The sequence below is a fragment of the Macaca mulatta genome, chromosome 1 (assembly GCF_049350105.2).
Source record: "Macaca mulatta isolate MMU2019108-1 chromosome 1, T2T-MMU8v2.0, whole genome shotgun sequence".
NCBI classification, from domain to species: Eukaryota; Metazoa; Chordata; class Mammalia; order Primates; family Cercopithecidae; genus Macaca; species Macaca mulatta.
In genome coordinates this window covers 64,700,911-64,727,016 of record NC_133406.1, presented here as the reverse complement: position 1 = coordinate 64,727,016, position 26,106 = coordinate 64,700,911, and the positions used below count along the sequence as shown (strand labels likewise).

Genomic DNA, 26,106 nt, shown 5'->3' with positions numbered 1-26,106 from the left:
ATAGTGTCATATATCTATGTAAAGGAACCCCTGGGGCTTTGTACTGCATAAGAAAATTCAATTGTATCCCCAAGAGAAGCAGCCAGTATGGAGTTTTCTCCTCCATAAAGCTTCAGAGAAGGGACATCATGGCTCTGAGAAAGTGCTCTGGAAACTGGACCAGTGCATTACAATTAATTGTACTTTACTATAATTTTTGGTTTCTGTAATCAAAAAGTCTTCAAAGTGTTCGAAAGTAGATAAAACAGAAAAATATGCCCTTAAGGATGCAAATGGCAGCAACATTTACAAAATGGTGAAAATTTGACAAACGTTTACTTAAGAATATAAATTTAATTCAGAAGTGTCCTTAGACAAATTGATGAATTTTTAATCTTTCAAATGTGAAAATAATGGAAAGGAAAAGGAATAAAGGAAGGAAGGGAAGGAGGGAGGGAGAGGACCCTTGAATAGATGAAAACCATCAAAGGAATTTTTTTTCTTTTGAGAGTTCGATCATGATAAGACACCTGCTCGCTTTGCTACAAGCCAAGCTAATAATATTCTCAGCTAATGTTTAATGAAAATTAACTGCATACTAAGAACTTTGAATTATATGGATTATCACATTTGATCCACATAATAACTTTATGAGATAGGTGCTATTTTCTCTTCCCATGTCATTTTCCCAGTAAAAAGTAGAACTGAGATCTTAACTGAGAGGAGGGGGGAGTCTGACTCCAGAGTCTATGTGATCAAACATGACACTATACTGCTCCATGAGGAGTGGAAGGGGAGAACCTAGCCAGAGAGGCATTAGCTACCTCTCTACCACCTACAAGAAGGTCACTCATTTCTGGAAACGAGTCTCGGAAGGCAAGTCCACTGTATACAGTTCTTCGGGTCGTGAGCTGCTCGGGAGTGCCATTACTAAGGAGAGACCACTCACATTGTAGATGTATTTTAACTAATATGAGAGGCTATAGATGGAGGTGAAGATCTGGAGCTGTAGCACTGGAAGCTGCTGACCAAGTCCTGGGAGAGCAGCATAGACTGCTGTGCACGCAGTTACCAGCACACACAAGTGCACAATTGTCCTGTCATGGCCGAACTCCAAGCACCCATAGAGTTGTTTCTCTTCCTCTGCTATTGCTTTCAGTGACTCAGTTTCTACCCCCAATCTGCCTTCAAATTTGGAAGGGGAATCGCACGAATACATGCTGCCATCTATGGCTATGGCAAATTGCACAACAATATACCAACTGAATTTATTCTTAAGAAAGAGTTGCCGGGCGCAGTGGCTCAAGCCTGTAATCCCAGCACTTTGGGAGGCCGAGACGGGCGGATCACGAGGTCAGGAGATCGAGAGCATCCTGGCTAACACGGTGAAACCCCGTCTCTACTAAAAAATACAAAAAACTAGCCGGGCGAGGTGGTGGGCGCCTGTAGTCCCAGCTACTTGGGAGGCTGAGGCAGGAGGATGGCATAAACCTGGGAGGCGGAGCTTGCAGTGAGCTGAGATCTGGCCACTGCACTCCAGCCTGGGCGACAGAGCGAGACTCCGTCTCAAAAAAAAAAAAAAAAAAAAGAAAGAGTTGCCCTTTCTAAATGGCTCAGAGGTGCCATATTATCATATCTATCAGGGGTCCTAGTGAAGGTCCCAAATTACAGCTTGCAGCACCCTCATCCCCTTGTGCCCATTCATTGTTGAGTGCTTCAGCTGTACAAGCCATTTTAATGTCAGTTTCAGACCAACAGAGATTGGAAGATCACATCTTTTACAAGGAAAAAAACCCCATAAACTATTTTCCAAATGGAAATATTGGGGTATTTTTCAAGTATGTCATCTATTTGGGTAAGCCACACTTCTCAGTGTCTTCTTTCCATGAAGATCGTCTCATTTACTGTATTATGCTTTGTCCGGAACATGAATTAGTAACCATCAGCTCATGCAGCTCTGAAGTCAGTGATCCAAGCTGCCCAAAGTGCTTCTCTATGAGAGTTGGAGGGGCCAGGTCAGCTGAAGGGCACCAGCTGCCAGCCAAATGGTAGGGGAATTCCTCTCTTGAATTTTGAATTTTCCCTGCCCTCCTGCCCAAGTTGTTGCATCACTTGTCTGGGAGATGCCTGAATGGGCTGGTAAGCTGGGGCACCCTAAATAGTCTGAGACCCTGGACTGGAGGGGACACAAGAGGAGGAAGGACATGGATCACTGTTTTCTTTCTTGAAGCTACTGTTACCACCCTTGGAAAAGTTCTTCAGGAATAAGTGACAGTACGAATGACAAGGGATTAGGACTGGCTTCCTCTTATAAATAATAAAATCCAAAAAGAAGTGACTTGAGGTGAGTGACAGAGCTATGCCTTACACCCCAACCTTCTGTTGCTAGCTCCAGCTGCTTTCCACCATACCACCTTGACTTCTCAGTCTCCAGGTTTAAAGAAGAGCAACTAGAAGACGTCCAAACACCTGCATCTCATAAGAAGAAAAGTCCACCTGGATCTTGTTTCTGGACTGAGATGGATGGAGAGGCCACACTGAAGCTCAGAGAACAAAAGGTGAAATGAGGCTTTCTCCTGGAGGTTGGGATCTTGCCTCTGAATGTGGGGGGTGAACTGCAGTCATAGCTGTCACACATGCTCCTCAGTGCCCTTCCCAGAGCAGGTGGGCTTCTTCCCAGGAGGCCAGTTAAGGGTTCTAGGGTCCAGAACATAAGGGCTCCCTCTCAGTTCCCTATTATTCTGCTCACACCCACCAGAGTGCATGGTTCCTTAGAAGTCCTGGATAATTTAGAACCAAAAAAACGTTACAAAGAGAAGAAACATGGAGAACATGTGGGCAAAGCTCTTCTTTCATAGAGGAGAGGAACAGAACATTGGCCAAGTTATTGCAGCAGCCTCAGGCTGCTGCAGCCCCTCCTGAGTCCTGGTTCTGTGCTCTCTCCTCTATACCACACTGACTCCTTCCCTTCTTATCTGCTGCCCAGGGGATGTGGGGAGGGGATAGGAATGAACTGGGGCTCAGAGGGCCAGTAGGCATCTGGGAAGTCACACAGCAGCCTGTGCTGAAGCTGAGGTGAGGTGCATGCCCTTCCCAGCAAGATGAGAGGGACAAGAGAGTACCCTCATGTGGTCTCATCCCCTAAAATGCAGTGGGCAGTAACAGAAGCCTGTGGCCCCAGGCTACTGATTATGGCCCCCTGTCTCCTGGAGAAAGGATTTCTGAAGGTCATTGGCAGAGAGGGTGACTTGGAGACATTCCGTTGAATATTATCCTTCCAGCCTCCAATCAAAGCTGATAATTCCCTGGAAACATTTTATCTTATACTCCTGCTTCCTCATTGCCCCATGGAACCGGCTTTTCTTCCTGAAGCCCAGAGATTGCTGCACCGGTGGCTTCAGAGGAACTGGATGGTGTGATGCAGAGACTTTGGCCCCAACACATGCTGCATCAGCACTTAGTGCTTTAGAAAAATTTGCCCAGCGGGTGTCTAGGTGCCAGCCCCAGAATCAGCCAGGACTTGGTGAATATTAATCAAATTATGAATTAGGTGCAAGAACACCCTGGGAGAGTCTCCGGGTGGGGACAGGAAGCTCTGTAAGGCAGGGAAGGGTCTGAGACTGCCATCGCAGTGCCCAAGCTAGGGGACTTGCTAGAGGGAAGGCACAGAAACATGCATAAAGAGCCTATCGACTTTTAAAGATCTGGCCACCCTTGGGACTCAAACTGGATAGAGCAGGGAAAGGCCTCAGTGGAGAGGGCTGGGCAGAGTCAAGCTGAGGTGACAACTTGCCAAGTCTCATTGCAGGAAAACAAGATCAGGGCCACCCCATGGACTCTCTACTTTTCTCTTCTGTCCCCTCTCTTCCCTTTTCCCTTCTTTCACCTCCTACCTCTCCTTTTCTCTCCCCTTTCTCCTACTTCCTTTGCCTCCTCTTTTCCCCTCTTCCCTGTTTTCCTCTTTGTGATTCCCTCCTGTACAGCCTGTGTCCCAAACTGGCCAGTGGCTTTGCATGGCCTAAACTGTTTGGGGAGTGAGGGGGTTTCTGCCCATGGGCCAAACCATTGACTGTTAGCACCTGTCCTCAACAGTAGTGAGGAACATAACAGAGTAGGAAGAAAACTCACTGGCTAACTGTAGTTTGCTTTTTAAAAAATCTATAGGTCCCAGAAACAGAAGCAGTAGATAGATTCAAAGAGTAGATTTTTAATCAATCAAAAAGCATCCATGAATACCCTCTAGGGAATACAAAAGAAGTATAACGTACAATCTCTGTCTTTTTTTTTTTTTTTTTGAGACAGAGTCTTGCTCTGTCACCCAAGTGGGAGTGCAGTGGCATGGGCTCACTGCAACCTCCACCTTCTGGGTTCAAGCAATTCTGCTGCTTTAGTCTTCTGAGTAGCTGGGATTATAGGTGCGTGCCACCACATCGGGCTAACTTTTGTATTTTTAGTAAAGACGGGGTTTTACCATGTTGGTCAGGCTGGTCTTGAACTCCTAACCTCGTGAGCCACCCACCTCAGCCTCCCAAAGTGCTGGGATTTCAGGCATGAGCCACTGCACCCAGCCACAATCTGTCTTTTTCATCAGCAAGTGGTGAAAGACCTTTGAGTAGTGATCAGTATGGTGTCCATTAAAAGAGGAGGGTTACTGTTCACAATAGCTGTGCATTTCACATCTACAATGTGCTACATCCCCTTTCAGAGCATGATGGGAGAGAGATGAAACACAAAGCCGTACCCTCTGGAAGCTCCCCAGGCCAGTGGGAGAGACCAGAGAGGGGTGAAGGTCAGTGTGGATCGGGGGACAGAGAGGGCTTTCTAGAAGTTGTGGAGAAGAAACAGAATAGCACCCTAGTGCAGAGAGCTGCTTGGTCTGAGATTTAATTTTTAACTCCTTGTTACTGACCAGAGGCACACTAACAGTGACACAGAAATCTTCCCTTGAAAAAACCAATTCCCCTTCTGTGAACAGGAAGTGGCGAGGAGAGGAACAGAAGTGGACTACTCCAGGCTCATTGCTGGCACTTTACCACAATCTCACTTAAGCTGTGAAACAACAACCCCATGCAGATTCCTTCATTCCCCTGAAAAGGAATCGAATCCCTGAGACTAACTTTCCAAAGTCCCACAATTCCAACTAGAGTTTAGACTTCAAATGTGGCCTTTCCATTACACGGTGCTCCCACAAACTCAGAGCTCCAGGCTGGCAAGTGGGTGCCCGGGCTAGAATCCTACAGAGGGAGTTTCACCTCTTCTGAACACAGAACCCTTAAGGGTAAGGGACATTTTAGCCTCGTGGACGTGACCAAAATGTGCATGCTTAGGAGGCTAAGGATAAAGTCATGCTTTCTCAGGGAGGGAAGTGCTTGTCTTAGTCTCAGATATCTGCAACCCAGCCTCTGCGCCGAGCAAACCGAGATCCCAAAGCGAGAAGATGCTTGTTCTTTCAAGTCCCCACTGCCCTCACCCAGCTTCTCTCAGGCCTCTTTTCATTTAGAGTGTTTTTTGCAGGTTGCCAACAGGAGGGCAGGATGGAAAATGCCTTTCTTCCTCATACTGTGCCTGCTACAAGGTGAGTCCCAAACCCAGATCAGGTTCAGGGCTTACAAAACCAGACCTGAGTCTTCCAGGCTGCCCTAAAGTTCCTCACAGGCTGGTATGGTAAAACTGTCCAGGTATAAACCATGCTTAGATGACAAATGGCAAATAGATGCTTAATAAGTAATGACTGAATAAATTAATGAATGAAAGAAAATTCTATGATAATACCAAAAAAAAAGGATTAACAACTGGCTTAAAAACAAATCAGAGTTTTAATGAATCAAAGGTAGCCAGTAAGTCTGGGCACAGTGGCTCACACCTATACTCCCAGCACTTTGGCAGGCCAAGGCAGGCAGATCACAAGGTCAGGGGTTCGAGACCAGCCTGACCAACATGGTAAAATCCTGTCTCTACTAAAAATACAGAAATTAGCTGGGCATGGTGGCACGCACCTGTAGTCCCAGCTACTTGGGAGGCTGAGGCAGAAGAATCGCTTGAATCCGGGAGGCTGAGGTTGCAGTGAGCTGAGATTGCGCCACAGTACTCCAGCCTGGGCAACAGAGCGAGACTCCATCTCAAAAGAAAAACAAAAACAAAAAAAAAGCAGCCAATATTTGAGTAAGCACTCTGTGTGATAAAATCACGCCACCTTTTTAACCTCCTGCTGTCCCTTTTAAAATTTTTCAGTAACAGCAGGCTTCCCCTGCCCCCAAATGACAACTCAGGCAGGCCCATGATTTTTCTGCTAAGTAACAGTCCTAAATTAATTGCTTTAAGTCTCAAACGTTCTAAATTTGATCATTTAAAGTTTCCAGTTAAATACTTTGGTCAGCACTTTAATCTTCATTTAAAGGTATACTCCCTCATCCCCACAAGGCCTGCAGTCCAGGAAGGGGGTGTGGTTGCTGCCTTCCCACTTCCCCACCCCCCTCTCCTCCCCCTCTAGGCAGCTGCTGCCTGAGACCCTAGCAAGGTGGTAGCAGTGGGAGGGAGAAGCTGCAGGAGGGCAGGCAGCTCTTACTTGATGGATGGCCTGGAGCTATCTGGCCTGGCAGGGGTTTGGAGCTGGCTGTTTGCTTCTTCCTCTGTGGGTGCCTTTCTGGACACATGGATAGCTCCCTGATGACCCACCTCCTTCCTTTGCTGCAGGTTCTTCTTTCGCCCTTCCACAAAAAAGACCCCATCCGAGCTGGCTGTGGGAGGGCTCTCTCCCCTCCAGGACCCATCTCCGGACCATGGGAACACTCAGGCCTTCGTCATCCCTCTGCTGGAGGGAGGAGAGCTCCTTTGCAGGTAAAACCTCTACCCTCCCTTTGTTCAACCATGGACCTCAGACCTCTCAGGGTCTCTCAGATCAAGTCAGGCTCCCTACAGCTATAGGGAGCCCTAGCCTCTCCTAATGGAAGCCATAGCAATAGACAATTGCTGAGTAACAATGATGAGATGAGAGCCAGGGCACCCACCTCCACGGATGAGCAGAGAATTGGCATCAGGGCCCCCAGGTGGGTACACATTGACCCTAAAATGCTGGCCTGGTCTTGAATTCTTACGGTAGTTAATATAAAATTTCCCAAACCTTAATTATTATTTATAACAAAGAGCTACTGATCAGTGATCTATCAAATGAATCCTTAAGGTATTGGTTCTTAACTTTGGTATTAATAGAAAATTATGTGCATTGCAAGGGTCGATTAAGGGTTCTTAATCAGCTTTCTACTGTAAAGTCAGACCACCCCGTCCTGCTGATTAATGGAACCATGCTCCTCTCAAATGTGCCACATGCAGATCAGGAGAATACCTGAAATCCGGGGTATGCACACTTTATCAGGGCATCATCACTGTTGTCCTGAAATGGTCCTTGTTTGTCATTGTGAATGTTGCAAATATTCACAACTTGGTAAATTTAAATGGTAATTTAACTTTCCCATTAGTGGCATGGTTTGGGTTGTGTTGTTTAATTAAACTTACAGTGAGTATCAGTACAGCCATAACATTTATGACCTCTACTCTTCCGGTAATTAGACCTGAGTACACACATAATAGGCAGGGTAGGTTTCCCGGGCTTGTGCATTCACACAGGACCCCATACTCAGAAGGTACTCGGCTTAATGCTCTGCTGTTGCCATGTTGAAATTCCTAATAACTTTTGAACAAGAAGTCCTGCATTTTCATTTTGCTCTGGCACCCGCAAACTACTTAACCGTTCCTGGTAATAGGATTATATTAGGCCATTTTTACAGTGCTATAAAGAAATACCTGACACTGAGTAATTTATACAGAAAAGAAGCATACTTTTGCTCATGGTTCTGCAGGCTGTACAGGAAGCATGGTGCCGGTATCTGCTTGGCTTCTGGTGAGGCTTTAGGGAGCGTTTGCTCATGGGGGAGGCAAAACAGGAGCAGCACAGCACATAGCGAGAGAGGGAGCAAGAGAAGGGGTGAGGGGAGGCCCCAGATCTCATGTAAACTGAGAAATAACTCATTTAGCACCAAGGGGATGGTGCTAAACCATTCATGATGGATGCCCCCACGACTCAATCACCTCCCACCAGGCCCCACCCTCAACATTGGGAAACACATTTCAGCATGAGATTTGGAGGGGACAAACATCCAAACCAAATCAAGGATATAAAACTGCACTTTCTGGGGTTTAGAGGTCCTAAAGACAGAACAAACTGATAGGTGCCAGGCATCCACATCCTACCACAAGATGCTGAACCACATGTCCAGGGCTGTAGAAAGACACCATAGAGCTAGTCCCAGCAACAGCCCCGCGGGAATCTGTCCAGGCCAAATGAGGGAAGGAGAGAATCATCAGCGGCTGCAGAGCTCACTGTGTCAGAGAGATGTCCCTGTGTTGTGGTCCCCTCCACTTGTCCCAGGGGACAGGAGACATCACTTTTTCCTCACTTTAAGCCAAGTAAGAGAAGGAACTTCCAGAAAGTCACTCAACAAGTTTGCTCTTTGTCCCAGATTTCTTCTGACCGCAGGACGCAGGCATGCTTCCTGTGTTAAATGCAGGGCCTCCACCTAGAGGGCCACCCAGAGGGGACTATGACCACAGAGCAGGGCAGATAGCCAGAAGTCATAGGCTTGTGGGTGGTGGCCACCAAAGGCCAGCAGAAGAACATGCAGTTCTCATAAGGAGAAAACGACAGCCATATATGTTAAAAATATATCTGGTAGGCAAAAAAGAAGCAGCCTTGGTCATCTGCCATGCCCAGAAAGCACCAAGCGCAGATCACAACTGTCTCATTCACCTCTCCTCTCCCCACTCTACCCAACCCTGCAGGGACCCCCAAACAGAAGCTTTGAATAGGGGAAGGGGTAGAGCAAAGCAAGAGACTCCAACCATGCCCCCCTCCTCCATGACAGACTCCAAGCCCAGCTGGGAGAAAGGAAAAGGTTTTGACTGGGCAAGAGATTGGAGTTGTAATCTTTCATTGGACTGGACTGGATGTGTAAGTTTAGACTAAGTGGGGCTTTTTGTTATCCAGGAGAGATTATGAAAGCTACTATACATGAGATTGTGCCTGAGATTTCATCAAGGATCAGAGATGTCCATGGAGAAGATATGAAGAGGCAGTGAGAGAAAGAATAAACTTTGTTTCTGCTTGCACCGCATCACATTTAAGTCATCCAGGAAGCTGGCCATATATGTGGTTCAACTACGAATTGTCCTTATGCCTGTTGCCAAGCAGACATATTCACAGTACTGCTCATCTGTGCTTATATGGTGGCATTTGGTTGTTTCTGTTTCTATGGAAAAGTGACTAGTGTGAAGAATTTTACAACCACTGGTCCAGACACGTACCCTGCAAGCAGAACGGGATTCTTGTGTTTCAGGGCTCCTCGTCTTTTGCACATGAAAGATACACTGATATATTCTTACTGTTTAGCATCTCTCTTTTACATCCCATGCAAACCAGAGTCCTTCTATCAGGGAATCATCACTGGTGTCCTGAAAGGGTCCTTGTTTATAATTGTGAATATTTTTGTATTTTAATGATAAATTATCATTTAATGTTATCGTCGGTGGCATCGTTTGGACGGTGTTGTCTAAATCTACAGTGAGGAGTGACTGAGTGAGTGAGTGTCAGATGTTGCCTCAGCCCTCATACATGTGCTTAGATAGCATCATTTTAAACATCTGCATTGGAGCACAGGGGAACCATGCTCTGGATGGACCAGGATAGCACAGGATAAGTGTTAGCTAAATAGTGGGTAAGATTATGATGACATTTTCATCTTCCATACCTCGGGGCAACATCGGCTTTCCCAATTGCTGAGTTCTGCCATTTCTATATTGATTCTGCTCCATGTTCACAGTGGCATTTTCTGATCTGACCTCTAATTCTGGCAGAGTTCAGAGCTCGTGACTCCCCAAACAGTGACTATGCTCACCACTCCCTCTCCTTTGACTTCCTTCTCTTTCTACAGCTCCAAATGCATTGAAGGGCTCAAGGCTGGTGTCTGGGGAGCCTGGAGGAGCTGTCACCATCCGCTGCCATTATGCCCCCTCATCTGTCAACAGGCACCAAAGGAAGTACTGGTGCCGTCTGGGGCCCCCAAGATGGATCTGCCAGACCATTGTGTCCACCAGCCACTACACTCACCATCGCTATCGTGACCGTGTGGCCCTCACAGACTTTCCACGGAGAGGCCTGTTTGTGGTGAGGCTGTCCCAGCTGTCCCCGGATGACATCGGATGCTACCTCTGCGGCATTGGAAGTGAAAATGCCATGCTGTTCTTAAGCATGAATCTGACCATCTCTGCAGGTACGAGCTGATGGCTGATGGGTCAAGCTTGGTGAAGCACATTCTAGGAAGGAGGAAGTGCAAGAGAAGGCTCAGAGACCTAGAAGGGCTTGAAACATTAGGGAAGTACAATGAAAAGCTGGGGCAAGGCAAAGACTTTAAGAAGTAGGCTTTCATTTCAGAAGAAGGCTACCTTCAAAAGAAAGGGAGATTTTAGGAAAAACTTCACCCAGTGAATGCATGTATACTCTCCCACCCGAGTCCCCCAAATGTCATGAAATATATATTTGGAGATGGCTCCAAGAATGGGATAATGTGGCTTCTTAGGATCCTGATAGCTACATGTTCAGACATGCAGAGAAGCGGCAGGACTGCAGAGGAGGTGTGACAGGCAGGACGAAAGAATTGCAACTGAGCTGTCCCCCATGCAGACTCTTGCTGAGCCCCTCAGCAGGCATCTGACAGATCCCAGGCCTAGGCCCTCTGTGGCAGGTTCTGGTTGTTGATCCCAAGTCAGGCACCCAGAGCATAGGAAGGGCATCCAGGCTGTGAAAGGCCACTTGGCAGAGGAGACAGCATGACAGGAGGCAGCCTGAGAGCAGGTTAATTCTAGTAGATGCTGCTCTCCAGCCGCCTGCTGCAACTGGCTGCTCTGCTAGAACTGCAGTGTTTCTTTTGTCTTTTTTGAAGACTAGTACCTGCTGGAAGATGGGCCTCTGGAGAAAGCAGCTTGGGGGTTCAAGACAGCTGGATAGAAAACATGTGAGCATGGGAAAAGGAAATAGGAATATAACATGTCAGTGTCTGCCACAGACTAGAGAATGCCTGCCACAGATAATGGATAATGAAAAATTTTCCTATTTTTTATTTTATCCATCCTATTGGTCAAAGACTGCATCTCTTAGTGAGGTTGCATTCCACTTAGCAGACATGTGAAACCTGGTGTCTTTTGCCAAAACCAGTAGGCCGCCTGCCAGCCTTCCCATGTGGCCTCCCTCTGCTCTCCACACAGGTCCCTTCAGCACCCTCCCCACAGCCACTCCAGCTGTTGGGGAGCTCACCATGCGATCCTATGGAACAGCATTTCCGGTGGCCAATAGATGGATCCCAGGAACCACCCAGACCTCAGGACAGGGGACAGCATGGGACACAGTTGCTTCAACTCCAGGAACCAGCATGACCACAGCTTCAGCTGAGGGAAGCCAAACCCCAGGAGCAACGAGGCTAGCAGCTCCAGGGACAGGCAGCTGGGCGGAGGGTTCCGTCAAAGTACCAGCTCCCATTCCAGAGAGTCCAGCTGCAAAAAGCAGAAGCATGTCCGATACAACAGAAGGTGTTTGGGGGGGCACCAGAAGCTCAGTGACAAACGGGGTGAGAGCCAGCAAGGACAGGAGGGAGATGACAACTACCAAGGCTGATAGGCCAAAGGAGGACACAGAGGGGGTCAGGATCACTCTTGATGTGGCCAAAAATGTCCTAGGAACCATTAGGCCACCAGCTCTGGTCTCAGAAACTCTGGCCTGGGAAATCCTCCCACAAGCAACGCCAGTTTCTAAGCAACAATCTCTGGGCTACTTTGGAGAAACAACTCCAGCTGTAGGCTTGTGGACCTTGGGAACTCCAGCTGCAGGTGTGTGGACCAGCATAGAGGCAGCATCTGGGGAAGGAAGTGCTGCAGGGGACCTAGATGCTGCCACTGGAGACAGAGGTCCCCAGGCAACGCTGAGCCAGGCCCCGGCAGTAGGACCCTGGAGGCCCCCTGGCAAGGAGTCCTCTGTGAAGAGGTAACCCCCAGGCCCCTTCTCCCAGTCAGGGGGCCCCATATCTGTCTCATCCCCAGCATGCAAGGGAGGCCCCTCTCCCTCTGCTCACTTCTCTCTCTTTGTACCCACAAGACAGTGACGTACACATCAGATGCCCTCCCTCACTCAAGGGGCCTTGCTGTGAGAACACTCCCTGTGGTTTTCAAGTGATATCTAAATGACAGAAAGACAATATTTAGGCTGGAATCTTCATTAGGACTTTCTGTTTTTAAAGATGAGGAATAGAAGCTCCAGAGAGAGGGGGTGTGGCACTGAAGCCACAAGGAAAGGTTGTAGCAGAGCCCATTGCTCAGGCTGGAGTCGCTGGCTCCCACCAAGTCCTCTTTCTCATTGGGAGACATCACAGGGCCCACACACGGATGGGTGGAAGAGGGAAAAGGATTTGGGTTTGGAAGCCTGAAGACAGAGATTCTAGTCCCAGCTCTGCCACTAACCTGCCATGGGAAGCAGGGTTGCCCACTTGCTTTGGCCTCAGCTCCCCCACCTGTAAAATAAGGACATGGGCAAATGGTCTTTAATCTTCTGCCCGGCTCCAACCTCCTCTCTCCTGTGCTCTTTCCATCCCCACTCTAGTGCTTTTCCAGAAGAGGAGAGCAGCTCTCGGACCCTGGCTCCTGTCTCTACCATGCTGGCCCTGTTTATGCTTATGGCTCTGGTTCTATTGCAAAGGAAGCTCCGGAGAAGGAGGATCTGTGAGTTCAGTAGCCCCAAGGCTAAACAGAAGAGTTCTGGTTCCCACCTGACACCCTCAGGGCTGGGCAGGGGTAGAGTCCTGCCAGGACTTTTCAGTGTAGAAGAGCTAAATTCTAGCCTAAGCCATTTAACCACTCTTGTCCTAGGTTTCATTTCTTTCTTTCTTTCTTCCATCCTTCCTTCCTTCCTTCCTTCCTTCCTTCCTTCCTTCCTTCCTTCCTTTCTTTCTCCTTCCTTTCTTTCTCTTTCTTTCTCCTTCCTTCCTTCCTTTCTTTCTTTCTTTCTTTCTTTCTTTCTTTCTTTCTTTCTTTCTCTTTCTTTCTTTCTTTTTCTCTCTCTCTCTTTCCTTCCTTCCTTCCTTCCTTCCTTCCTTCCTCCCTCCCTCCCTTCCTTCTTTCTTTCTTTTCTTTCTTTTTTTTTTTTTTTGATGGAGTCTTGTTCTGTCATCCAGGCTGGAGTACAGTGCTGCAATCTCGGCTCACTACAACCTCTGTCTCCCAGATTCAAGCAATTCTCCTGCCTCAGCCTCCCAAGTAGCTGGGACTACAGGCGTGTACCATCATGCCTGGCTAATTTTTGTATTTTTAGTAGAGATGGGGTTTCACCATGTTGGCCAGAACTCCAGACATCAAGTGATCCTCAGCCTCCCAAATTGCTGTGATTATAGGCGTGAGCCACCCTGCCCAAACTGCCTTGGTTTTTAACCAATAAAATCAGAAATTATCTCTGTACTTATGTGTCAATTACATCCCAGAGCATAAGGAGAAGCTCTTGGAGGATTACAAAGGCTGTGATGCCTATGTTAACCATAAGCCTCATAAGCAACCCTCACAGCAGAGAGCAGGAGTGCAAGGCCCAGATCTGGGATCAAACCTCGTATTTTCCCCCTTCTGCAAGGCCCTGCTAAAATTCTCTGAGAGCAATGTGCCCAGGTTTAAGTACTCTTAAAGTGACAGCTCTGTGATATGTAGACCTAGCAAAGAAAGGGTGAGATTTTCTGTCAGCAAGTGGAGGAGGCTAAGGTTCTCAGACCCAGGTCCCGAAGTCCAAGTCCTATCAGGGGGTAGGCTGGCTTAACCTAACCAACTAGGGCTCCATTGCTTCTGTGTCAGAAAGTTCTTGAAAACTTGCAGTGGGTGGGAGTGGTTCTTAGGAAATCAGAGTCAGTGCTGTCCTTACCCAGAACCCTCACAGTCTGGTCTGTGTCTCTGCAGCTCAGGAGGCAGAAAGGGTCACCCTAATTCAGATGACACATTTTCTGGAAGTGAACCTCCAACCAGACCAGCTGCCCCATGTGGAAAGAAAGATGCTCCAGGATGACTCTCTTCCTGCTGAGGCCAGCCTGACTGCCCCAGAGAGGAATCCAGGACCCTGAGGGACAGAAAGATGAACTGTTCAGTTACCATGGGAGGAGGACCAAGATCAAAGGCCTCCAGGACCCCAGCCTCTTTCCATCATCCTTCCTCCACCTGTGGGAAGAGAAGCTGATGAAGCCGGGGCTCCACCCACGGAAGAAAGGCTGGCTGTCCTTGGGCCCAAGAAAGTCAAGCATTATCCACGTCCGAAGGTTACAAGATGACTCAAAGGAGACTTCAAGAAAGTTGTATGAAACACTGGAAGAGGTCACCTAGGAAAAGTGTGAAATTTCCATTCCTGAATGTTTGAAAATAGAAGAGGCTTCCAATAAGTGTGGAAAGTGACAAATCCTCTATCATCACTCCCAGCCCTTGCTGGGGGCCTCTTTTCTGACTATTGTTAGCACTCAGCCTCCCACTCACATTTAATTATATTTAAGTGTACCAGCCTTGCCTTCTCAAGTAGATTCTAAGCTCCTTTAGGGCAGTAATTGCGTTTTATCTGTCTCGTGATGTCCCCCAGAGAACTTCCAACTCAGTAGGACCCCAATAAATACCTGTGGCTGATTGACTGACTTGGGGGCTCAGTGGCCTCTGGGAACCCTGCCTCTGCAAGAGCTCTGGGTCCCCCTGGGCATCTGTCCCTCCTTTTCGGGGTCCCTTAGATGACCCCACAGGCAGCTGGTTTCTACACTGAGACCAAAAGGGCAACCACCCATTCTTCACATCATCCCACCCCATTTGGACCCAGGCTCATTGTGACATAGACCTTTTGACCTGGCCAAGATTTTCTGGGATTTTCCTACATTCATGGAGGAGCAGGGTATTTTCAGTAGATTCTTGCCTTCTTCATAAAGCCCCTCTTGTTCAGCTGCTTATAAATCCTCGATATGGAGGACTATTGGTGAAGCTGGAAGATGGTTTTTGGGGGTGAGGTGGGAGACAAAAGAGAGGAATTTTATGTGGATTCTGCCCTGTAACTACATCACCTCATGCCTGTCAGGGAACTTTTGCTCCACCCTTGGCCCCACTGCCTTTCCAGGAATCACATCCACTCTTTTCTTTTGCCAGATCCACTGGCAAACTGTCTGGGCTCCATTGTTGGATGGAACAGCCTGAGCAGTGGAGGCAGAAAGGAAAGATAGGCTCCAATATCAAGCTGAGAATTGCCAGGTAGACATTTCCAGAAGGCTTAGCCCTCCCTTCTAAGCTGTCAGCAGCACAGAAATCCTTCAGTAATACCTCTTCATATCTGGTTCTGAACACAGATATTGTACTAAGAAAATCAAGGAGATGCAGGTTTCATGGCTTGTAAGAGAAACCTGTTGTTTTGGATAAGTAGGGAAGTTGCACATATCTAACCACATGGAATCACAGAATTTCAAAGCTAACAGATCTTTAGAGATTAACTAGTCTAAAGCCCTCATTCTAGAAGAGAGGGACATGAGGCCCAGCAGGGTTAAGTACAGGTGGGGGGCGCTTGTTTAAAGTCACCCAGTTAACCCAGTTAGTTATAGCACTGTGAGGACTAGCAAAGAGAACTCGTGACTGTGGTTCAGGGCCTTTTTCACTACACCATTGCTGAGCATTGTACCAAAGCAAAACTCATTGTCAAAAATCAAGGATACCACAGTCATCCCTCCAGATTATTTTCCTGTTCACTTTCTCGATGACCTGCCCCCAAAAATCCTGTAACGGAGATAGGACAGACATCATGGATCCCATTCAATCAATGAGGGAGCAGGCTCTGCAAGGTGTGTACTTCAGCTAAGGCCACTCAGAGCAGCCCACCTTCGCAGCTATGTTCTGGATCACTGTGCCCCTTGCTTGGATTTATGGTCTAGGCATCTGGCCAGGTCCTTTCCTGTGTAAAGCTGGAAAGGCTTGCTTCTTTTTCTCTCTCTCTTAGGCTCGTGCATGGAAGGTTTCATGATCATTTCCAGGAATTGGTTCTCATTTGTGGCAGGGATGGGCCGAGCACCCAGACTGTTTCTAATGCTAGATTCTCGGGATGTGAAAAGGTGTTCTGAGGAAAAGGAGGTTTGGTAGATTAATGAAGTTTTGGAAATGCTGGGAAACCACAAACATTCTTCCATGCAGGATCTTTTGGAACCTTTGCTACATGAAGGTGTATTGTGAAACACCTTGGGTTTTCACACCTCGGGGTGGGGACATTATGTGTGTTTCCCAGATGTGTTGGATTATTGTGGTTCATTGAAGCAGTCTCATGGGGCTGGAGTTCCTCACATCACTGTTTGGGGAAGCCTGATGCCCTAAACCAGGGGTTGGCCATCTCTTCAGTAAAGGGCCACATGGTAAATATTTTAGGCTTTGCAGGCCGTACAGTCTCTGTGGCAACTACTCGGTTCTGCCATTGCAGCACAAAAGCAACCAGGCAATCCAGAAACAAATGACCGCAGCTGTGTCCCAACAAAACTTTATTTCCCAAAACAGGAGGGAGGCTGGATTTGGCCCTTGAGCCAGAATCTGCCAATCCCTGCACTAAGCCATGAAATTGTACAGGACTCTGTGTTCCTGCTGGGATCTGGAGATCAGATCCTATTCTTCCTCAAGGGCTTCCCTGACCACCTTTCTCTAGGACCTCTCCTTCTTCCGAATGGCTCTAATACTTCCACTGTGGAATTCAGCAGCTAGAATGTTCTGTCTGACTACCCCATCTTGGGGGAGGAAGGGGAGAGAGGAGACCATCAGCCCAGCAAGAGTGTTGGCCACGTGGCTAGAGCCAGGAGCGTTTCTAGCAGGGAGGCCGTTACAGGGAAAGTCAAGCCCCACCAGTGGTGGAGCTGGTAGGAGTTCACAAGGCCAGAGCAGAGCCAGATTAGATTCCCAGGGCCAAGAGTTTGTAGGGGGCAGAGATAAGATCTGAGTAAGAACTTTCAGGGAAAGAAGTGGGGAAGCCCCAAGTGTTTACAGCTCTCCTTTATGGGCTAACTGATCCATGGAGTAGGCAGGAGTGTTGATTTAAAGGGCCAGAGGCCCAACTGGCAGAGAAGAGTATTATCAGTGCTTTTGTTTTTCATCTTATACCTCCGGCTAGCACGACGCCTATACCGCTGAGATGAGGGGCAGGCAAACATCAAGAATCACGGAAGCCTCCCTGGGGATTTCTAACCTAGACTCCAATGGAGGATGCAGGGAGGCCATTGATATTCACAAGATCAAGCAGATTCTCAGGTTAGGGAGCAATTCTGCAGTTCTCCTTACACTGTTACTTACTAACGCTGCTACTGCTTGTTAATGTGTTTCTGCACAGCAGGCACTATCCTAGGTGTTTTCACATTGCGTATCGCAGTTACGGCAACATTTCTGTAAGGGAGGTGTGATCATTCCCATTTCCCAGATGGGAAAACTGAGGACCAGATAAATTAAGTTACACTACTCGGGAAAGGGCACACTGGGACTTCATGAAAAGCAGCCCATCTCCACAGCTTCATTCTCGATCTCTGCGGTGTCCCCTGCCTTCCCCCTTGCTTGGATGTATAGTCTGAGTATCTGGTCAGGTCCTTTCCTGTATAAAGCTCTAAAGGCTTGCTTATTTCTTTCTCTCTCCCTCTCTCTCTCTTTTATAGGCTCGTGCATGGAAGGTTTCATAATCATTTCCAGGAATTGGTTCTCTTTAGTCACCTAACTAGTTTATTACAATCCCGGCCTAATGAGGCACTATAAAAAAGTTCAGAGAGCCGGAACTAGAGCTAAAAATTCAGGCACCAGCCCTGAGGTCCTTGCTGGCATATGTATAAAAGGAGCTCAGATCTTTATTTGCGGGGATGTCCATCTGTCTCAGGTTACTTGGGGCAAATGCCTGACTCTCAGCCAACTTCTCAGAGCTCTCTGGTAACATGTTGGAGGTTTCTTCCTTTCCTCCAGTAGCCCACTGTGGTCTGACACAAAAAAGTCAGTTTAATAACAGCCTCAGTCAGACCCTAGAGGAAGATACCTCCACAGAGAGACCCATAGCGCACTTCAGCCAAGTAGACACAGGTTATTTGATTGTGCTCCCCTGGTACAGCTACCCCAGAGCTGAAAGCATGACTAATGAGGAATGGAGAATGGAGATTCTACTCAGAAAGAAACGAACTCTGCATAGGGTCCAGTGCCACCAAGCTCTTCATTTTTCATATGGTGACACAGCTTGGTTTACAGGTGCTGGCCTTTGCGAGCCTGCCTGCTTCCTTCACTGTCAGCAGGAGGATGAGCTGTCATCCTACTGCCTGCTCTCTAATGGGCCAGATGAAAGCCATGTGTGGGCAGCAGAGAAGCAGCAGCCTCGGGAGAGAACCCCTTGCTGCACCTCTAGAGGCATGTGGAGATCACCGGTGCCAATGCCCCCAGCCTGCAGGCCTCCTGGATGCATTGCATCAAAGACATTGATTGAAGCCAGGCAGTGTGGCTCATGCCTGTAATCCCAGCAGTGTGGGACCCCGAGGCAGGAGGATCACTTGATGCCAGGAGTTAGAAACCAGCCTGGACAACATAGTGAGACCTCATCTCTACAAACAACAACAACAAAAAGACACACATTTGCTGAATAGGATCTGAACTCTTCTATGTTCTGCCTCTGCCAACCTCTGGCCTTATTCCCACTCCTCACTTATTTGCTACCTCTATCCAGATCTACCAGTTCTGCTGTGAGCATAGAGGGTCAAACAAAGGCCACTTCTTTCCCTGAGTGGCAAACTTCTGGCTTCCTAACCTTGAGTACTTTAGAGAAGAGGAAGAAAGCTAGGACTACTGTATCCAAAGGTGTTTTCAGAATGCTCTAATTTGACTGAAGATACTGCATTTCATTTCAGACAAGAGTTCAAGAAAAAAAATTCAGAATGTGGCTTCTTTAGGGCCTGGCATGGAAAGATCAGACTGATTAGTAAATGAAACTGATCAGTAAATACAACTGATCTAAACATTTTATGGGGCCAGCACTTCCCTTCCGTACCTCTGCCAGTGGAGTACAGACAACTACAAATTAATTACAATATACGTCCCCAAAAAGAAACAGACTCCCATTCTACAGATGGGGACATTGAGGCTCAGATGAACACAGGCTGCAGGGGATTACAGGGGCTATTTTTCCAATCGCTGCCTGCCAGGCAATCCTTGGGCTGAGAGCCAGGCTCAGACCAGGAACAAGGAAACAGCCAAGTCTTCAGGAGGACCCCAGTGGCTTATGAGAGGGGCTGGGCCCTGTCACCTGACACTCCACCTATTGACTTTGGATGCCTACTCCAAAAATCTTCCTCCTTCCGCTCCTCCCTAGCCAGGGTGTGGAGGTAAGAGCGCACAGGACAATGGTTCGGTCACCTCAAAAAATGTTTGCTCATATGTCCCTGCCTCTCAGAAACAGAGAATCAAAGCTCTTTGGAGTGTAGGGACTAGGCCCAAAGAAGAATTGAGAGAGCTTTTGGACCATGGCTGACTTTCCATTTCCAGCGCCTTTTTCTTTTCTTTTTTTTTTTAAATTATTTTTATTTATTTATTTAATTTTGAGACAGACTCTCGCTCCCTCACCCAGGCTGGAGTGCAGTGGCACAATCTTGGCTCACTGCAACCTCCACCTCCAGGGTTCGAGCAGTCCTCCTACCTCAGCCACCTGAGTAGCTGGGATTACAGGCGCACGCCAGCATGGCTGGCTAACTTTTGTATTTTTAGTAAAGTATTTTTCATCATGTTGGCCAGGCTGGTCTCTAACTCCCAGCCTCAAGTGATCCGCCTCCCTTGGCCCCCTGAAGTGCTGGGATTACAGGTGCAGGCCACCCCGCCCAGCCTCCAGGGCCTTTTATGTTCCACTTCACTCCCCACTCTCCAGGGCAGGCTCCTTAGGGCTGGACACAGGCAATCTCAGGGGGCTCTTACCACAGTTTCCACCTTCACTCCTTCACCAGCCAAAACGAGAAAGGGCACCAACAACCTCCCCACGCCGGGAGCCCCAGAAGAAATGTTGTTTTCACTCTCTGACTGGGAGGCACCTGAGCTGGGAAAACAGGTGAAGGATGGGACATCAGGGCAGTGACACAGGGAAGCAGGTGGTCAAGGAGAAGGAGGCGCTTCAGTGTGTTCACAGAGGAGAGTGAAAAGATTTGAGCATTGCATGCATACGTTTGGCCAGTGAGTCACCTCTCCAACACCAACTGAAGACTAGAGCTGCTAATCTGACAGCAGCCTTCCTTCCCTCTTCACGTCCCTGCACCCCACCACCCAGCTTGCCATCCTTTGACTTCCCTGACTAAGGTTGTTCTTAGAATTGACATAATGCTGCCCATTTGTAGATGCCATGTGCCCTGAGCTCCTTAGGAAGGACCCTAGGAAGCCCCCAGAGAATCACCAATAGTCAGGGTCTTTCTAATGAACTCTTCCCTCTCCCACCTGCTCCTTAACAGGGAGACTCACCTGGGGAAAGGTTTAGGCCTTTAGACATAAATCTGGGCTCAGAAACTCCCAGAAAACATGCCTAAATGCAGCCAACCAGAACATTCAAGTTCCAGCTCCCCTAGTGGGATTCCAAGTAGCAGCCTCACAAGGAAGCATGTTACCAGCCAGCAGCATTGCCAACTGGGTAACAAGGGCAGTGGTCCCCACCCAGTGCTCTTCTCCCCCAGCCCAAAAGGAAGAACTGAAACAGGAAGAATAAACGCTGTGCTCGTGCCACTGAGTGACAGCTAGGGTCAGCACACTCCATATCACTATCTGCTAATGGGAACAGATGGCATGAATAATTCCAAACAGTCAGTATCCTTTAAAAGTGGGGAGAGTCTATTTAGCTTTGGCAGATTCAGTCACAATTTTATTCTTCAGTGGTTGATTCTAAAATAACTCAATATTTTAGGCTTGATGAGGAATGCTGGATTGCAGGGCTGGCTGGCCTGGGATTAAACATTGACTCCAGACAGGGGTTAAACATTGACTCAGCTGAAGATCTGTACACAGGAGCAGAGAGTTGGCAGTAAACAGCATTTCCTCTGTTCCTCTTATCTCATTTTTATGGCAAAAGCCACACTCAGAGGAACCATCCATGCAGAGGGATGCCCGCTGATCAGTGGAGAGTGAAGAAGGGCTATCTAGTCTCCCTTTCTCTGTTGGTGATTGTGTCAACCCATGGTCATGGAGCATGAAGCTAATGACAGTCTGAAGAGTTGGATTTGTGTCAGCCTGTGGGCTTGATCATCTCCAATATTCTCTGGCTAAACCAAGGGTATAAATGGACATCCCTTGCTGTCTGTAGAAATATCATCCTGACAGCAAAAGTTTTGGGAAGTGGAGGAAAATGCTTTCTGGAAAACCTTGGTTCTAGACCCATCTATGCAATGACCTGTGCAAACTGGGGCAAGTCATTTTCACTTTTCTGTTCTTGGTCCTTCATCATTCGGTGGATAATCACTCTGGTTACTCCACCATGTACTGGTACATGCTCCCAGTAGTCTCCAAAACTGCCTTAGCAGACAGTGTCAGACATGTATGCATGTACACACACACACACACACACACACACTTGCCTTTTGCTGTCCCATTTATTTGATGCTGAATCATAAGCACCTATTAGATGCTAGTCACTGAACATATTATAGCTAATCTTTTTTTAGATTTGTATTTTGGGGAGATAGGGTCTTGCTCTGTCACCCAGGCTGGAGTGCAATGGTGCAATCATAGCTCATTTCAGACTGTAACTCCTGGGTTCAAGCAATCCTCCCACCTCAGCCTCCCAAGTAGCTGGGACCACAGGGGAGTGCCACCACACCTGGCTAATTTTTCTGTTTTTGTAGAGATAAGGTCTTGCTATCTGACCCAGGCTAGTCTCTAACTCTTGACCTCAAGTGATCATCCCACCTTGGCCTCCCAAAGTGCTGGGACTAGAGGTGTGAACCACTGAGCCTGGCCTATACTTAATCTTTATTACATACTTATACAGTATGTATAATTTTCCCCAGAGACATGAAATAATTTGTTCAAGGTCCCTTGGCTGGCAGGTGGTAAGACTTGGATGTGAACCCAGGGCAGTCGAGTTCCAGAGCCCCTGCTGTTTCCCCAAGGCTACACAGGTTCTCCATGCTTGCTACCTCCTGGCTTGTGTTGTTCGTTGACAGTGTTGCATGTGAGTGGTGACTCCTCAATTGTACTACTTGCCCTTGGGGAACAAGGGTGCATGCTCCTGCATGTCTCAAATCTCCCTGGACCTTGAGCTGGTCATGGTCAATAGGCTGAGAAATAACCCCCACCCCCCATCCCCCACTCCCCAAGGTTTGTCTATGTCTCAATCTGTGAAGCCTAGAAATGTAACATTTGGGAAAGAGTCTTTGAAGATGAGATTAAGTTCAGGATTTTGAGATGAGGACATCACCCTGGATTAGCTGGGTGGACCCTAAATGCTATCCATATAACAGAGAAACAGAGATATTTGAGACGTACGCAGAAGCCAATGTGACTATGAAGGCAGAGGTTGGAGTGACGCAGCTATGTGCCAAAGAACACTAAGGATGTCAGCCACAACCAGAAGCTAGAAGAGCCAAGCAACGGATTATCCTCTGGAGCCTGGAGGGTGGCCCTGCTGGCACCTTGATTTCAGGCTTCTGGTCTCCAGAACAGTAAGCACACATTTCTGTTGTCTTAAGCCACTAAAGTTGTGTTAATTTGTTATAGCAGCTGTTGGAAACTAATACAGTGCTCAACCAAAACACAGACTCCTAGAACTGAAAGAGCCTGGAGAAGCATTTGGCACTGTCCTCTGATGAAACAAACAATCCTGCAGACCTACAGGATGAAGTGATCTGGCAAAGGTCACTCAGCAATTAGAGGCAGAATCAGGAACAAAACAAAGGTGTTCCACAGTGACTTATGCTGAGTCCCAGAGTCAGGAAAGTCCAATGAGAAGCTGTCCTTCTGCTGGTGTATTTTCTTGTATGATTACTTTGAAAGAAGTGGGGAGGGTTGAGCAGATGAAGTGTTGTAAGTTTGGAAAGCATAATCACTGCTGTTATCATCATTATTATTGATTTGGGCAATAGACTCTCTTGGCCTGTTCCTTCTCCCACAGAGCTGGGAAATAGCACTATTTTAGGGCCACTGGGTTCCAGATGGGGAAACCACAGTGTGAGAGGGGAAGCGAGTGAGTCCAATCACACCACCGGCGTGTGGCTCAGCCCAAAATAGGACATAGGATTTTGACTCCCTGCCTTTTCCCGGGGCTCTACTTCTCATTTTCCCCTTTCTGTAAACTGGATCAGTAGGCTCAGTGGGCTCCAGGTATGTGTGTGTGTGTGTGTGTGTGTGTGTGTGTGTGTGTGTGTGTGTGTGTACGTGTGTGTCTGACATGGGTCAGCTAAAACAGTTTTGGAGACTATTGAAAACATGCAGCAGTACATGATCTAGTAAATTACCCACCGTCATGAAATAGCAAAGCAGGGAAGGAAATCTGCCGCCTGCCCTCCACCCCCACCAAGGCAGCATGAGAAGCAATGATTTAATGAGTGTTCTCCCCTTCCTCCCTGCAAGGCTTCACTCGTCAAATTTCTACGCTAGCATTCTGTGAACCTGCCTTGACTTCTACTCCAGCCAGGACAACTGGATGCAACTTATTTCTTGCTTTGGGAAGGAAGAAACAAACCCTACAAATATTTTCACTACTGAGTTCAAATGGAGAGAGGTGTAAACCGGGAACCCTTTGAAGGGAGTTATAATCTGACAGAACTAGGCTTGTCTCATCGCTGGACCTGTACATCTTGTCTCCCCTCACATCCTCCCCCTAGACATTAACCCCAGAACTGGGGAGGAGAAAGACTGCTGACGAGTAAGAAGGAGAGCTTAGTTACTGATGTGTCTTGGTGCCCTCCCAGACACCACCATGGGGCAGAGTCCAGGCTACAGTAGGGGAGAGGGGATTAACAATGATAGAGTTATCCAGGTGGCCTTGGAAATTCCAGATTGAGGGGCCTTCACCTTTGCCCATCCTGTGTAGAACTTTGGTGGTCCACAATCTTGCTGATATCCATTGCACCCTCAATTGTACGGGAACACTGGCACACGGGAGGCCACAAGAGTGTTGAGGAAAATGCACCTCTGCCGCACAGGATCTTTCAAAGGCCTCAGGAGCCTGCGATCCGCCAAGCTCACCCTGCACCCACAAGGAGAGCAAGGAGAGGCTCAGGGCCTGGAAGACCCACCCCAGAGAGCTCAGAGCATGCACTAGGAGGGCACAGTGTGGACCACAGAGCCCTCAGGATGAGCAGGGATAAAGCCCACTGACCAAGCAGGGCAAGTCACATCTCAGTAGACAAAACTATTTCCTTCTGGAGCCCAAGGCCAGCAAAGCATCGTGACAAGGCAAGACCAAAATAATGGGCCACCCCCTTTCACTGCCTCAGCAGTAACATTGACCACCTCCTCGCCCAAGACCATTCTCCCCAGACTGGACCCCAGAGCAGAGAAGGGAGACAAAAAGGAAGGGAACTCCATAATGAGGCTAAATTTTAAATCTGGAGTGAAGTGACTGAGAGATCATTGAATTGGGCTGAGCTTGCCTAGAAGTGACTAGGTAACTTGTTTTCTTTTATCGGATTATGGGTTTAGGGTTTGAAATTAAGCCACATCTGGAAGCCATCATCCTCAGCAAACTAACACAGAACAGAAAACCAAACACCACATGTTCTCACTCATAAGTGGGAGCTGAACAATGCGAACACAGGGACACAGGGGGGGAAACATCACACACCGGGGCTTGTGGTAGGGGTCGGGGGAGGGAGAACATCGAGACTAATAGCTAATGCATGTGGGGCTTAATACCTAGGCGATGGGTTGATGGGTGCAGCAAACCACCACAGCACACGTTTACCTGTGTAACAAACCTGCACGTTCTGCACACGTATCCCGGAACCTAAAATAAAAAAAGAAAATCCAAATGTGCAAACTACAAAAAAAGAAAGAAACTAAGCTACATAAAGAAATTATGGGTTGTTTTGCTTGCCATTGAAATCTGTGATTAATACCCACAAGTGAGCCAGTGGTTAGCTAAAATAAGACCCAGGGCTCTGGCTGCCTTGTGTTTCTCCAGTGCTCTATTTCTCTATTTTTCATTCCCCTTCTGGTGTTTGGCCTGTAGGACTCTGTAGTGAGAGCCTGGGTCAGCCCTGCACTGGTAGGATGGGGCACCATTTCAGTGGGGGTTTACAGTGAGGGGTTGGGGGGCATACGTGTGTGTGTTGGGGAGTGGGCTTCACTTTTGTCACAGGACTGCCACGATCATTTGGGGAACACCTGGGAGTCCCAACCAGGTCATGTCTTGGCAACCCCCATGGACTGACTGACATAGGGAAGGAGGTGCTACTTCAACTCAGCAGGTCGGCACCCTCCTTGCTGTGGAGCCAAGCCCAGGTCCTAACAAGACTCTGAGGTCAGCCATGTTCAGGGGAGCCCAGAAGCAGCGAGAGTCTTTCATGACTCCGGGGAGAGAAACAGGAAGGGCGACAGTCCTGCCAGTTCCTGGAGCTCTGGGACTGGTAAAAGGGGCTTGGCAGGAGGTGTGTAAAGGGCATTTTTAGTCCAGGCTAAGTAACCTAGGGAGTCGGAGGGGGTTCCCGAGCAACTGGGGATATGAGACCAAGGATTACGAGAGCCACTCCTGCCACCTGTGCCCCGTCAGATGATGTCAACTTCAAATCAAGCATTGGTCCGGGTTTTTTGCAGCTAATATCTGGCTATATCCTCTACCTGTAGATTTGGTATTACCATCCCTCTTTTCCAGATGAAAAGAAATAGGAAGGTGACTTGCCTAAGGTCTTGCAGCTAGAAAGTGACAGAACAGCATCTTCACACTTGACATTCTGTCCATCATCCTGAAGCTGCAATGATGGAGGATTCCCAAGTAATAGAGTTTCCCCAAGGTCAAAGGAAACCAAATGGAGCCAGCCAGGGAAGCTAAAATGAAAGGAAAGCAAGGGATCTGTGAAAGTC

General features: G+C 48.0%; 1 protein-coding gene and 1 long non-coding RNA gene across 7 annotated transcripts in view; one reads left to right on the top strand and one right to left on the bottom strand.

Moving 5' to 3' along the window:
- Window positions 1–26,078, bottom strand: part of LOC106993787 (uncharacterized) — a 36,807-nt gene extending 10,729 nt beyond the window's left edge. The window contains exons 1-2 of one of the 3 annotated variants that reach the window (XR_013418421.1): window positions 25,925–26,078; window positions 24,989–25,030 (exon numbers count right to left, since the gene is read on the bottom strand). This is a non-coding gene — a long non-coding RNA (uncharacterized LOC106993787). Of the gene's footprint in view, window positions 1–13,975; window positions 14,168–20,022; window positions 22,326–24,988; window positions 25,031–25,924 lie in introns of those variants that run through there. The other 2 variants (XR_013418417.1, XR_013418419.1) reach the window with 2 other exon arrangements.
- On the top strand, window positions 1,907–14,722 carry FCAMR (Fc alpha and mu receptor). Of its 4 annotated transcripts, none has more exons than XM_078004968.1 (8): window positions 1,907–2,323; window positions 2,407–2,537; window positions 5,494–5,554; window positions 6,673–6,816; window positions 9,963–10,301; window positions 11,293–12,064; window positions 12,677–12,795; window positions 14,016–14,722. In XM_078004968.1, coding segments are annotated over exons 2-8 (1,476 nt in total). In that variant the 5' UTR covers window positions 1,907–2,323; window positions 2,407–2,498; the 3' UTR covers window positions 14,018–14,722. The 4 variants fall into 4 exon arrangements, with proteins under 4 accessions (XP_077861094.1, XP_077861088.1, XP_077861082.1 ...); XM_078004962.1 differs by having other exon boundaries at window positions 2,084–2,323; window positions 10,057–10,301; window positions 14,011–14,722; XM_015117873.3 differs by having other exon boundaries at window positions 2,086–2,323; window positions 14,011–14,722.
- Window positions 26,079–26,106: the final 28 nt, after the last annotated feature.